The sequence below is a fragment of the Thunnus albacares genome, chromosome 14 (genome assembly GCF_914725855.1).
Source record: "Thunnus albacares chromosome 14, fThuAlb1.1, whole genome shotgun sequence".
Lineage (NCBI taxonomy): Eukaryota > Metazoa > Chordata > Actinopteri > Scombriformes > Scombridae > Thunnus > Thunnus albacares.
Window position 1 is genome coordinate 12,805,133 of NC_058119.1, and position 14,834 is coordinate 12,819,966.

The window sequence follows — 14,834 nt, forward strand, 5'->3', positions numbered from 1 at the left end:
TATCCATTAAACTGCCCGATATATTTTATTGCCTGATGGTGGCACTAGAGTAAAATCATGCAGCACTAATCATCCATGTGGGACAATGAATGTCCGTACCAAATTTCATGGTTGTCTGGCCAGTAGTCAGAGAGGCATCTTACTCTGGACCAAAATGGACTGACCCACCAACTGGCCACCCAAACTGCATTTTACCTCTTTTCACTAATGGGCCAAAAAATCTCATAACATGATGTAGAGGAAGTCACCCCACTTTTATTGTGGATTTTCTGAACAGAGGTGGTTTAGACTGACAGTTAAATTGTAAAACTACTTTTTAATCACTGTATTAAATGCTGAAAATGTAAGAATAAACAAATAAATAGTGAGACAGACACTTGTTATCAGTCAATTATCAGTCAGCTGAAACTGCATTTCCTAATAGGAGATATCATAAAAAATCTTTGGATGTCCCCAGAGTGTTGAAGAGGAACCGAGACATTTTGACCACATTGACCATCAGTATTGACAAAAACTCTTAAGAGGACCTCAGTGTGTTAACTGAGCTAACCCTCAGGCCACATCCTGGCCACATGGGAGGCGATAAGGTTATAAAACAAACTCTATTCTTTATATTGTTACAAGAGCTGCACAAGCTGTACACAGTAATCACATGGGCTCTTGCTATTATTCCAAGGCCTGTTCTCACTTCGGCATTTTGCACTATATAACAGCCTCTTCCAGAGCTTGCAGAGACTGTAGATGTGTGAATTAGTGAAAGTGCAAAAAAAAAAAAAAAAATCCTCTTGCGGCTGAGTTCACGTGCAGATAAACATGTTGTTGACCAGCTCTGTATTTTCAGAGAAACAAAATGAGGAGAAAAACAATGAGATAATGATAAATATTGTATTTTAAGTTAACTATTCTTTGTATTATGTACAATATAGGAATAAACATAAATCTTTTTTTTTCAGAGGAACAATGCAGTTGTTTGAACTTCATCGGGACTGAAATTAAAAGTTCCTGTTTGTAGGAATAGAAAGAGAGAGAGAGAGAGAGAGAGATAAATGATCTCTGAAAAAAATGCAATGAGGTAGAGTAGGAGTATAAAGATGTGCAAATTCACCATGATATTATAAACAAAGTGTCAGTGTCAAATAAATTTTGCTAGCATAACAGTAATAATTTGTTTATTTTACATGTTGCAAAATGTGCATGTGAAATATCTGGATGTCTTAATTTTTGTGACAGCTGTCTTAAAATACTGTTACTAAGGGATTCAAGGTGCCACCAGCCATCACATTTAATATTCTACATGTAGAAGCTTAACGCCATATGCAATGAGGGAAAGTGAATATGTATGAGTCATAAAATGTGAAAAATCAATGCTGCAACAGGGCACTTTTGTGACCACTGATTCTGTTAAATGTCATCTTTACAGGGGACTACTGTGAAGTAAACATAGATGAGTGCACATCCTCTCCCTGCCTGCACAATGCCACGTGTGTTGACCTTGTTCATGGCTATGGATGTATCTGTTTGCCTGGCTTCACAGGTTAGTGCATGCCTTTTTTAAAACTTGTGTGAGGAGTGTCTTTGTATGTTTTCACATGAACGAAATGTACAGTACATACTGCATGTAGTGCGCCATTGACGTGGATTCCTTACCTATTGTATTCCAGGACAAAAATACCACAAAGCACAGTCCGAGAAATAAACAAACACTTCTCAAGAGTTTCAACAAATATTAAACATCACACTCTTAACACATACAAAGGTATTGGTTGGAGGACACAATTAAACAATATTTCAGGCAAAATGTCTATTTTTGCTCAGTGACCCAGTAACTCAATAGCTTTTAGCAGGCGAGGGTATACACTGAAGTTTTTCACACCTGGTAGGCAAAGTGTAACAGAATCATGTGTCATGACTTACATCTGTTTTTTTTTTTGTATTTTACAATTAGTTAACACATTCAGCAGTCATCAGCAGCTCCTCATAATGATTCAAGAACAGCGGAGTAGTTTAATACTTGCACATATTTTTTAGTGTTGTAGAATAATTATTTCTCTACGTGTGGTGCTGTGATACCCGCTGATTAAACGTACAAAGATGAATGATGATGCTACAGTAGACCAAAACAAAGATCATGTTTTCTCACCCTCAAAAGTCAAACACAGTAACGGAATTTTAGCTGTCTCCTTATAATTGCGTATAATTCCCACAGAATAGTCTTCGATGTACATAATGAACAATAAAACGCACAAAGGAGCTTTTTAAATTTTTGTGAATATGTTGGAAGAGAACTTTTCTTGAATGCTCAGAAATTATATCTGAAATGGAGCTCTTGCTGTGAGGATGTTCTCTGCTGTTTCATACCTTGCTGCAACACCGTAGGGAACCCTCTCAGGTATTATGACTGTATTTAGCGCTCCAGTGCACTGGCATCAGCTTTCCCATCATCGGTGCGAATGCCATTAAGACCTGCATCTTCCAAATAAGTCCTTTGCAAAAGACACTGACCCAATTATTTCAGGTTCTAATACATTCAGCTCAAGTTTGAACACTGAAAGATTGTGGTTTTTCCAGAGTGATGTTAACAAGCTTGTAGTCTGGACAATAGTACAAGTTCTCCTTTGTGGGACAGAGAAGCTCGTCTTCTGATAAAACTTGCAGTTTTGCTATTTAAATATTGATTGATTTTTAACTGTTTAACATGTATGTCAGTGACCCTACGGTATAACATATTCATCAATCTGTGTTCTTTTCTGTCAAAGGTACCAAGTGTGAACTTGACATTGATGAGTGTGCTTCATCTCCCTGCAAGAATGGAGCCACTTGCATTGACCAGCCTGGTAATTACTTCTGCCAATGTGTGGCTCCATTTAAAGGTAATGAGCACTGAGGGAATGGGGACAAAAAGCAAAGTTAATTAACTTCACATACTATTATTTTCACCTGTCTGAACTCACTTCACATGTCTCAACAAAATTAGTACATCTTCATTTGCTACCTGTAGTTAAAATGAAGAAAGCTTGAGTAATTAGTGAGATGTTAGCCATGGTAGGTGGCCAATGTCAATCATTAATTCAAAAGATAGAGCTTGGCTGATTTAGTTGTTTATATATAATAACAGAGAATAAATTGTGCATTATTCAGTTGTGTACATGACATGTTACAGTGCTGTCATACATTTCTGAAATATCTTTTCTTGTATAAAGACCATAAAAAAGAAATGAGCAAAAGTGGTTATCCACATTTAAAAGGATAGTAATATGTGAAATACTTAATAGAATTTCATCATGATACTGTCATTGAAAATCAATTAAATTAGGATTTTATCAATTGTTATAATTGATCTACACAGTGGTGAAAGTAGATTTAGGATGTTGCTGGAACTACTTCTTCACCTCTACCTCTATTTTAAAAAAATGATTTTAAAAAAATATATATATTTAGCATGTTTGAGTCCCATATTGGTAAATATTTACTGAATATGATTGACAATGAAACTAAAGCTGTTTGTCATTTAGATCCACCGTTGCATGTTATGGTAGAGACTCTACCATGAAGTCTAAGAAACTGTCAGCAGATAAAATTCTAGCATTGGGGTTTCACAGGAGCACAACAGGCTCCATTATTTATAAATGTGAAAAATATTCATCCAGTCAGCCAGACTCCTCCTAGACACACCCATCCCTACAAACCCAGCAACCAGTCATGAAGAGCCTTGGTCAAAACCCAAGGACCAGTCTGACAGATCTAATTTAATTTAATTCAAACTTTATTTCTGACTCACAATAGGGTCCGAAGTGTGTGTGTATATGTGTATATATATATATATATATATATATATATATATATATATATATATATATATAAAGGAGAAAAAGAAAAGACATGAAACATAAAGATATACAAGGTAAAACCACAACAATTCATCATTCAATTTAAAACCAAACAGTTCATATGTAGGCTATCTCGCCAGTGTTTTCTGAGCCTGGATGATTACCGAGAGCAGCTCTTTCGAGGGATGGTTAAAGCCTCTATGATGCTCTTCTCTGACTAATCCAAGTGACACAAAGTTGTACATCAGATGTCTTAGAATTGCCTCACATGTAGGAACACCAGAGAACAGTTGACTGGCACTATGCCAACTGGGAACCTGAAGCAGCAACCTCACAACATCATTGTAAGCCACTATGAGCCTCTGCATGCTACTTTTCCTGTAGCAACACCAAAGATGAGCTGTATACAGAGGTGTGCAGAAAGCTCTAAATATTGAACATTTTACATTGACACAACACATTCTTAACTTGTGAAGAGACATATTGGCCTGAGCATATAGTTTACAACATTGTCGATAAATATCTCTGTCATCATTCAAATCATCAGTCAGAAAAGATATTTTATTTCCTTGTATGTCATGAGAAGAATGTCGCACAAGTGAAGCCCAGGAAAAAATAATTTTCTATACTCTCTACTTCTGACCATTGTGACATTACTCTTTTTGGCATTAAAGTTAATGTCATAATCTTTGCCGTACAGTGAACACGCCTTCAGTAATTGCTGCAGCCCAGCACTATATGACCTAAAGATTACCAGGTCATCAGCATACATAAGATGATTGATAACAGAGTTTCCAACATGACTGCCTGTGTTACACCCATTCAATTGTTTCAATAGGTCATCCATATACACACTGAACAAAATAGGAGACAAAATTCCACCTTGGCGAAAGCCATTATTTACATGAAACGGGGCAGATACAGCGTTGCCCCATTTAACCCGCATTGTCTGATGAGCATACTAGAAGACTAGTATCCTAAGTATATACTTTGGAACACCTCTAGCAAGCAATTTCAGAAATAATTTTTCATGATTAATTCCGTCAAAGGCCTTGGATGCGTCAGTAAAACACATAAATACAGTGAAATTTTGGCTCCCATATTTAGCAACTATTTCCTTTTAAAGCATAAATACACATATCAGTGCCATGTTTTCTTTTATCAGTGGTGAGAACAAACATTTCCAACCTTGTTAGCAGGATTCTTTCCAGCACTTTAGACAGAATACTGGCATGGGCAACAAGTCTATAATTATCCATGCTATTTAGTTTACCAGATTTGTCCTTAAAGGTGTAGTGTGTAGAATTTAGTGGCATCTAGCAAAACAAATTTGGCAGAAATGGAATATAATATTCATAAATATGTTTTCACTAGTGTATAATCACCTGAAAATAAGTCATGTTGTGAATCATGTTTTTGTTACCTTAGAATGAGCCCAGAACAGACAAACCAAACACTGGCTCTAGAGAGGGCCTTTTGCATTTTTTGCAAGGGGTGGGGTTGGGGTGGGGGTATTCAGTTTGTTGCAATCTGCAACCTCACCGCTAGATGCCACTAAATCCTACACACTGCACCTTTAATGACAGACACTAAAAATACAGGGGTGATAAAGTCTGGAAGGACACCCTAAACTATGAAACCAGTAAAACACATGGCAAGCAGAGGACAGAGCCTATGACTGTCATTCTTTAGGTGTTCTGCAGTATTCACTATTTTATCTGGGCCACATGCACCCTCGATGTTGGATGGTAAGGAAGTTTTAAAGTTATTCATAACTTTGACCTCTTTCCAGAAGTCATAATGGTTATTATTCTGCAGCCTCCTGCCAAGTGAATCAGCTCTCATTGTGTTCTCATTTCTTTTAATAAAACAAAGAGCATATTTAAATCTTGCATTGGTAAGTTTTTATATGTTCAAGCAATGACCCCTGTCTAGGTCTTCTTGATTATGATCAGAGTTTTAAAGCCTCTCTAGCTGCAGCATGATGCCAATCATTCCAGCCAGGTTTAATGTTATGCACCTTGTTCTTATGTTTACAAAAGGGCTTACTAGAGGCATTAAGAGTGGTCACAATATTGTCATACATGGCTCATAGTTCAATACTATGATGTGGGTTTTTACAGTTGATATTAAAACACTTCAGAGCATCCCTATGCAGTTCGATATTATTTAACAAGTTGTCAGTTACAGTGGAATATATGTTAATATTTGTCCAGTCCAGCTTCTCTGTATTAGCATCATTGCCAGTAATGGCTAGCACATTCTCAACATTTAAAAAAATAACAATTGGTATATGATCAGAGTTGGCCATCCCATAGTATATCTCTGCATTATCCAGAAAGGCATGAGCATCTGCTGTACATATACAATGACCAAGCCAAGAGGTTGTGTGCCCAGCTTCACTAATATAAGCAAAACTCTTATCAGGCAGGAACATTTTGCTGGATAAAATAAGATTGCTGTCATTACAGAACTGCAACAAGTGTTCTGCAAATATAGAATTGCTATCTGACAAGTCAGCATTAAAGTTCCCAATGACAAAAACACAAGCTGAACCTCTGTCCTCAACAAAAGCCAATCTGCTCAGAAATGTATCCTCAGATACATGATAAGACTTATGATAAGACTCATAAGGTATATAGATATTTATGATTATAAACTTCTTTTTATTATAATTTATCTCTAACCCAATAGCCCAATCAACATTCTATCTTACCACCTTCATCAGTGGGTCATATTTGCTATTCCAAAGTATTGACACTCCACTAGGTATCCTACCTTAGACTATTTTGTGCTGAGATTAGTGGTGGACTCCCCAGGATCATGAAAATCCTTATGCAGTGTCTTCTGAGTATCCAGGTCTTGTTAGGCAAGCCAAATCTCTTGAAGGCACAGGATGTCACACTCTTCCAAAAATGTGTCAACCACCAAACGTTTTGTTTTATCTGTAGCACTGCGCCCTACACGCAGGCCACACACATGGCATGATACAACCCGGATCTTACTTTTCCTCTAGAGGGGATCTACTGCCCCAACAGACTCAAGGCATACATGAGCATCATCACTAGGCAGAGTTCTGAGACCTGGGATCTCCCTCTGGACCAAGCTAGACACCAACTGTAGTGCCTCTAGGCCAGCGTGTCTCGTAGTAGCGCCGGATAAAAGACTCAGCTGGTCAAAGCTGAGGATCATACATTCCTGCTTCTTCGTTACATTCAGTGGTGACATGAAATGAGCTGAATCTGCTGTATGCTGACCCGGTCTTTCGACACATAACCTCCCTATCCAGTTTCTCTATCAAATAGTCACTGAGAGCATCCAGGCTCAGATCAAACTTAGTAACAAATACACTCACCATCTTTGTTTTGACGGCTTGTATATTACTAGGTGTGCCAGTTCCAATCATGCCAGTCTTCTTTCCCTCACGTTTCATTGTAGCTTGTGCCAAGCTAGGTTTAAGTTGAGTGGCAGAGTTTTCAGTCACCAACTTCAGGTGACATCCCTCCCTCACCACAGTCTCCATGCGGGAGACTGTGTTTGTCCTGAGGTCCAGTACAATGAAGCAGTAGCTGTAGCTGTAGGCTGCCCTGGATTATTGTTGATGGTTTCACCGGTTATTGCTGACATCCAACCATCAGCCTTAATACTGCCAGAGTCCATGGTAGGAGGGCCATGTGGCTTCTCCATAGCAGTCAACCCGTCATCAAGGGCAGCAGTTACTGCTGCAGGCATCTGTTTCAAGGGTTCTTTTCAAACAGAAAATGTCATAATTTATTTGTTCAATTCTACCTAGAAGCGCTGAAACATCAGTGTGATTGAATGACACAGGAGGGAGCTGATCCAGGTAGTGTGAGACAAATCTTGGTATATCCTCTCCGCACTCATTTAGCACTTTCAGGCACATTTTTATGGTGTTAATATCCTTTTGTGCACCTTTGTGAGAGACACAGTGTTGGGACGTGTTAGAACAGACCTGAAATAAAATTGTCCTTGAGGATTCTATCCGCTCAGAGCTGAAACTGTGTGTAACCAGCAAAACAATTTCATCGTGACTCAGGGTTGACCACAGTAAAGTTCAGTAGTTCATCTTCTACTATCACTTTACCATCATTAGTTCTGAATATCCCTGGTTTAATTCGAGAGAACGCACCACCCGCAACACGCCATGTTGCATCAGCCGTCATCTTGATATAAATCAGTCAGACAGTTATGGTTAGGATTAAACTCAGTCTAATGAGTGCATTGGCTGTGAAATCTAACAACAGTTAGGGCAGCACTTCACAAATTTAGGCTTTACAGCAGAGAAAAAGGCACATGTAATTTACAGAAAGGCACTTCAAAGAGACGCTGACAGCATAAAGACAAAGATTCAGAGCTCTGATGAAAATGAAAATTTAAGTCTTCAGCTACAGGATTTAAAGGACTGTAGAGAGTACAACAGAAATGAGGCACAGTTGATTACCCATGTAACACCATTACTAAGTGGCACATGGTAGTGGCAGCATCATGATGGAAGGTTGCTTTTCATAGTCAAACACAGACAGAACTGTAAGTAAAAAAGAACACAGATACTGTAAAATCTCCTTCAGACTGCCAGTAATCATAAAGAGTGTGTGAAGATTTCTTTGTTTGAGATAATGGAAGCAACAGTGTATCTTGTATGTAATTTGCATGCATGGTAATAACCATTACTGTAACAGAAGTACAATAACTAAAACCCACGTCAAAATTTTCACTCAGTTTTGAGTCCCAATTCACTTTGTAGTTCAGGATGTTCACTGTCGTGTCTAAGGTTTGTAGAGAGCTACATACATCTTACAAAAGCAGAGGCCTTGATTTGTGCCAGTTTGTGTTGTTAGACCCAATCAGCACCTCATTCTCTTCTCTTCCTCGCTATAGATCACACATTTGAGTAGCAAAGTGTGTCTACAGCAAATAGAAATGCTTTGTCTTTGATGTAATACATAATCCTGATTCGGCTCTTTCTCCAAGTATGTATGCACCTTGGATGGATTGTACCTTGTTATCTAAGTGGTGGGTAGCCCCATTATAAGCACAATAATATGAAAATAAGTGACTTAGCGACGAAACTCCACTTAGCTCCAGTCTGGGACTCAATTATATATTATATACAGTACCAGTTAAGAGTCAAAGTAAAAAGTTTGGACACTCTGTCCCATTCACTTGAATGAGAAAGTGTGTCCAGAGTTTTGACCAGTGTGTGTGTTATGTGTGTATATATATATATATATGTATATATATATATATATATATAATACAAGTGCTTCATGGAGCTTTATTACCACTTCCTTTTTATACAATGACCAGTTAATTAGATTTTGAAAGCAGTGTGTATTTTATTTGACAATAATAGTGCCGAAAGAGGCTATTGCCTGGTCATGAAGTATCTATACTAAGAAACTATCAATAAAAGGATGGATAAACTCCTGGTGCCGGTTATATAATGTGCATGTCAGTCAAGCATAAATACTAATTACCTGGATGTAACTCCAGTTCTATGATTACATGTGTAGCCCTCTAGCTGACCATCACAGAGAGGGGAGGGGGATGGAAGAGATGCAGTATTGTTTAAATACGGGAATAATTGTGCATATTTTAATAATAATAACAGCAGCAATACTACATGAGCATGGATAACCATGGTAAATTGGCTAAGCTGGCAAGCATACATCCATGAGCATGCTACCCACATACCACAGCTAAGTGCTGCACTGCCAAAATGTTCCAGGTGGAACTCAGGCGCTAGAATTATTGTTCCACATGTCAGAGTAAGTGGATTACCGGTAATGCAGTAACAAAAATTTAACAGCGCAAACAGAAGCAGATCAGAAAAGAAGGAGGACTCATACTAAAATATGAACAGATATACTTATCAAACGGAGGGAATTAGAAATAAAGGCCTTTCTATAATATAAGCCTGCATCCAATAAAGGCCTGGTACCCCCTGCAGTTGAGGTAAATAAAGGCCCAGGCCACTATTTGGGGAAATACGGTACTCAGAATGAGCTCTTTGGTTCAGGCAGTAAGAATGTGTTGAAGCAAAGGTTGCATGTCTCCTGGACGAGCAGTTCTACAGTCATCGTTCAGTGTCCTAAACGATTACCTTTTCTGAACTTGTTGGGGTCTCAAATAAAGTACCAATAATGTGCTATATATATGTGCTATATATACAGCATGCAGAACCCATTCATATTTACAATTCTTCTACTAATAAGAAACTGATTTCACCTATAAAAATGTTTGATGCTGATGATTTTTGCAGCAGTTTCTTTAGGAATGTCTTATTCATGTTTTCTTTATGTGACCCTGTTTTACAGAAATTATCCAAGGTAGGAAACAGAATCATTGTGTTACTGTATGTATAATTTTGCATGTTGCATTTGACATTTTTTGTTCACTCATTTGGCATGCATCGCCTGGCCTGATTGGTGCTCTATATTGGCTTTTGAAATATTTCCTGTATATGTGCATGGCCTTTCTATTTGTCTCTTTGTCTCTATTTTATATTTTTCTTTTTTATGCTTGAGAAGAGTGATTTTCTTCACCAGATGTTGAGCTTCATGCATGACCTGAATAGACGAGACGTCTGGCACATTCATTCCGTCTGTACAGTTCTAGCAGTTCACTAAAACAAAGTGACTGCTGAGTGACACAAAAATCCTAATAGTGCCAATGGTTATTTTCAGTTTGCACATTAATAATGCAAATGAGGTGCTGCACAGCCACATGTGTGCTTTTTATCAGTTGTTTTAAATCAGCACGGAACAAGACTGCTAATCAGAACTGAAGACGGAGACTATTCATTTGGTAATTGTTTTGGCTCAAGCATAAAACATTTTCTTTGAATTTAATAACAGCATCGGCCATTTCATCTCTGATGTTCAGTTGCTGAAATGGACAAAATAAAAACTTATTAAGAAAAAAAAAACAGTTAACAGTTCTATGCACACACACACAGTTGACTGCATGATACACACACACACACACAAAGAAATGACGGTAAATACCTTATCATATGTACCACATCCCTACACAAACGTTAGCACTGCATCAACTCCAACGCACTCTACCCTTTGTCTGTCTGTTTCTGGAATGTTGTAGGTTGTTGTGGTATATTCTGTCATCTCATGTCTATCTCGTTCAAATCACCTGTTTGTCGTGCTTCACCAATTTTTAAAAAAGTTAACTGTTCTAAAATTAATTTTAAACAGCATCCAAAGTGTTTGATTTACTGCATCTCTGTGAGCATAATCTATCACTGCAAATATTTTGCTTGTGTTTATCATTTTGGTCATGTAATCTACCATGAGGTCCGGTTCAAGGAAACCTTACAATATGGGTTTCCTCAAAAAATCCCCAGCTCTTTACATCCATTGTATTTCTACACAGATTCATGCCTGCTAGATGGTCCTCCTATATGTATTTCCTTCTTTCACTCCAGGTCATAATTGTGAGTTCTTACCCTGTGAGGCCAGTAATCCCTGCGAGAATGGGGCAGTGTGTGTGGAGGAATTGGATCAGGACCATTTCCCTTTGGGTTTCCGCTGTCATTGTCGCCGGGGCTTCGCTGGCCCCCGCTGTGAAATCAATGTGGATGAGTGCAGCTCCAACCCCTGTTTTCACGGCTTCTGCTATGATGGTAAGAAACAGCCTGTCTTGCCAACATGCTTAATGACAGGCACTCAAGACAGAAGCAAAGCTCTACACGCACACACACACTCACAGACAGACATACGCACACAGTGAATATGTCAAATTTCGTTTTGCTCACTTACAGTCTGACAGGCAGTTTTCAATTGGGTCACCATTGAAGCTAATAAGGGTGCTATGAGTTATTCCACCTGATGTGAGGATCTAGGATATTACCTGCTGGAGTAGGCTTGATTAGTTCCTTAACATAACTGTGAAACAAAATCAATTAAGCATCAATGTTGTGTTGTAATTTGAGTAATGGATGATAAATGACAAAATTAATAAAATCAAAGGCATAATATTGTTTTTATGCCTGTGGCTGGCTGATAAGATTTTACCCCTATGCATTCCTTGTCTAGCATATGTGATTAAAGAACTCATTTATCAAAAAAATAACCTCAAAGAAAAGGATTCTTTATCACCAGTTGGTTAATAATTGTAAAGTGTTTCTGTAAATTATTTTCACCTTTACTGCGAGGGACAAAAATCTGAAACTGCACACATTTATGTGAAATATTGAATTGCTTAGAGTAGATATAATTACTGTACACCAGTTGTGCAGAGCCAAATTAGATTTTCTCAGTAGCAAAATATTTGTGCTGCAGTAGTACCTTTAAGGTCTATGGCATTTTGGAAATCCTGCCAATGTTGTTTCAGCTGCCTTATGCCGGAACAAAACAGTGATGGCAGTGGATCACAATCTAAGGGTATCATATCCTTCACTGTGCGACAGTAGACCTCGGCCAGCTGTCTTTACTAATCTTGAGTGCAGCCAGTTCACCTCAGGTTAGTGACGCAGGCCTCTAGGACCTATTGGCCAACGCTCAGCAGCAGCCAGCCAGTCACCAGGGAGAGCACTGCATAGCCACAGTGGCTGAGATGAGTAATGCTGCTGCCACCCAGGACCTAAAGCATTTAATGAGAGTAATAGCAGCTACACGCACCAAGACAGAGTGACAGCATAGATTACGTGGTAAATCTTTGGGATAATGAAGAATCCTGGGACCCTGACTGGGGAAGTAATAAATTCACTCCTGTAAGAACTGCAATTACCTCTGTCACTGGCTGCCTGTACACCAGTGGTGTGTTGCAGAAACAGGATGATGCATCCCTCTTTAACATCATTAATAATTAAAGAGAGGAAGGAATTGATTATTAGACGTGGGAGATTCTAACTTCTGAACGAAGAAATTGGCACATTTGTAACATCTGAATAAAGAATGGCCTTGAAATGGGCTCTCTCACTTTGTTGTACTTCCTTTCCCCTCACTCACTGTGTTGCAAGTGTGTTGTGCTAGTAGAAACAAATGACAAGGCTTTCAGACTTTCATTGAGAAAGAGGGGGATAAGTACAGATGGGAAGACAAGGTAAGTGGTGGCAGAAAAGAGGGCTGAATGGCCATTGCAGAAGGGGTTCATTTAAAGATGGTTAAAGTGTCAAATTGTGTCAGACTGATGCAGAGGGAGGTGATGTGACATAGCAACAATTTAGCAACAACAGGTTTGACTGATACAATAAAAGGCATTCATAGGGTTGGGTATTGTTTGAATTGTATTGATTCCGATTCTGCTTATCGATTCAGTTTCTTATTGACTCCCAATTTCAATTCCAATATGGTTAAAAAAAAGAGGTCAAATGTTTAGATAACGAAAATATCTTTATTCTTTTAAGCATTTACTTTGACTTTTATTATTTCATTAAAATAAGTAAATTCAAAGTCTTAAGTGAACATTCACAAAGTAAATACAATAAAAACCTATGATCCACAGTCAGTGCATACATTTTCTTGTGGATGCTGTGGTATTTGACGCTCCTCAGTTTTCTCTTTGGTCATCTTTCTCTTTATTGCCAAAGAGAATGGGGTGTTGCGGCTTGGTATCCCTGGCCTTGAGTGGGACCTGGATGCAGACAAAATGGTGGACAGAGAGGCAGACATCTTGGACTTCCGCCTCCATAGGTGACAGAAAACCAACGTGACCCTAGCAGCGGAAGTTGGTCTTCCTCGTGTCGTTTTTGCGTGAACACCTGCAATGTGAATGTGTAGTCCACTTGTGGCAGAAAAGGCAAGAAGGCGGGAGGACTTTACAGCGGTAAGATACAGTCTATTAAGGATCTTTTAAAAAGTTTGTTGACTTTTCTAAGGTTTTATTCAATGTTGTCTATCAAACTTTGATATATTGAAGAATCCAGCAAGCTTGTGTATACCATTATGGAGAAAATACATTTGAAAATGCTAAGTGGCTCCAAGCATTTTGTCTCATTGCACGTCATGTAAGCACTTTTTAAAAATATTTGTGATAATAAATCCTGAGTTTAAATGAGTTTAAAATGGATATAGTACTGTTGAGTACGAACTGTTTGAATCATCTTACATTAGCTCGCTAATGGGCAGCAGAGGTTAGATGCTTGGATGCTCAGTGCTACACTGCAATCTCTAACACCTAACGTTAGAGCTTGCAGTGTAGCACGCAGTTGACATTACTGTCTATTACCACAACTAATCATCTGTAGTGTAGGGCCTGGCTTAATCACTGTCTGGGGAACCAGCTCATAATGTAGGCTATGTGTGTGTTACTGGTTAATGTCACTTTAACGACGCCTCAACACTTTGTTTAAGTTTAAGATATGTTATTAATCAGGGATTCTGCTCAATTCGGCATATTAATGATGTCATTTGCAATTAATTTAATACAGTTTCAGCTGTCAAGAGTTGCCTCACTCCTGTGCGGTCCTCCATGGTGTTTCAGTAGATGACTGTAGTAAAAACGCTGATTAACTGGATGTAAAACTCGAAGTGAAGCTATTTTGCTGAATTGCAGAGTAGCCAAATCTCTCAGTAGACTGAATAGACTGTAATGACCAGACTGAATGGATGTTCATCATATGAGACGAGAAATGAATGTTTGTTGCTAATGTTTTAAAAATGATGACTGAGTTTGCTGTAGCGTTTTTTTCTTTCTTTCTTTTTTCTTTTTTTTTACGAGCTGTTTCCGGCTAAATTACCTCAAGACAGTGATGTCTATTATCACAGATCACTAACATAGCGCACGTGTATAGAATATCAAGGTTTTGTAGTTTTATTTTCGTTGTTCATTTTGTCATATTAACTGTGTGTCTCTCTTCTTTTCTTTCAGTTCTCTGGATTCAGACGCTACAGCAGCGCCCCTAAATGCCCCCTACAGAGCGGTCGGACAGCGACATCCAGCAGCAAATTGGTGCAACTGCAGCTGTATTTTTTGAATAAAAAAAAAAATAACAGAGAGCAAAATCATAAGTCTTTTTGTTTTTATTTC

General features: G+C 38.4%; 1 protein-coding gene across 2 annotated transcripts in view; it reads left to right on the forward strand.

The window, feature by feature from the left end:
- Positions 1-14,834, forward strand: part of eys (eyes shut homolog) — a 171,832-nt gene that overhangs the window by 47,871 nt on the left and 109,127 nt on the right. Inside the window, exons 20-23 of one of the 2 annotated variants that reach the window (XM_044372008.1) lie at positions 1,421-1,534; positions 2,757-2,870; positions 10,166-10,177; positions 11,290-11,487. In XM_044372008.1, the coding sequence (XP_044227943.1) occupies positions 1,421-1,534; positions 2,757-2,870; positions 10,166-10,177; positions 11,290-11,487 (438 nt within the window). The remainder of the gene's footprint in view (positions 1-1,420; positions 1,535-2,756; positions 2,871-10,165; positions 10,178-11,289; positions 11,488-14,834) is intronic. The other variant, XM_044372009.1, reaches the window with a different exon arrangement.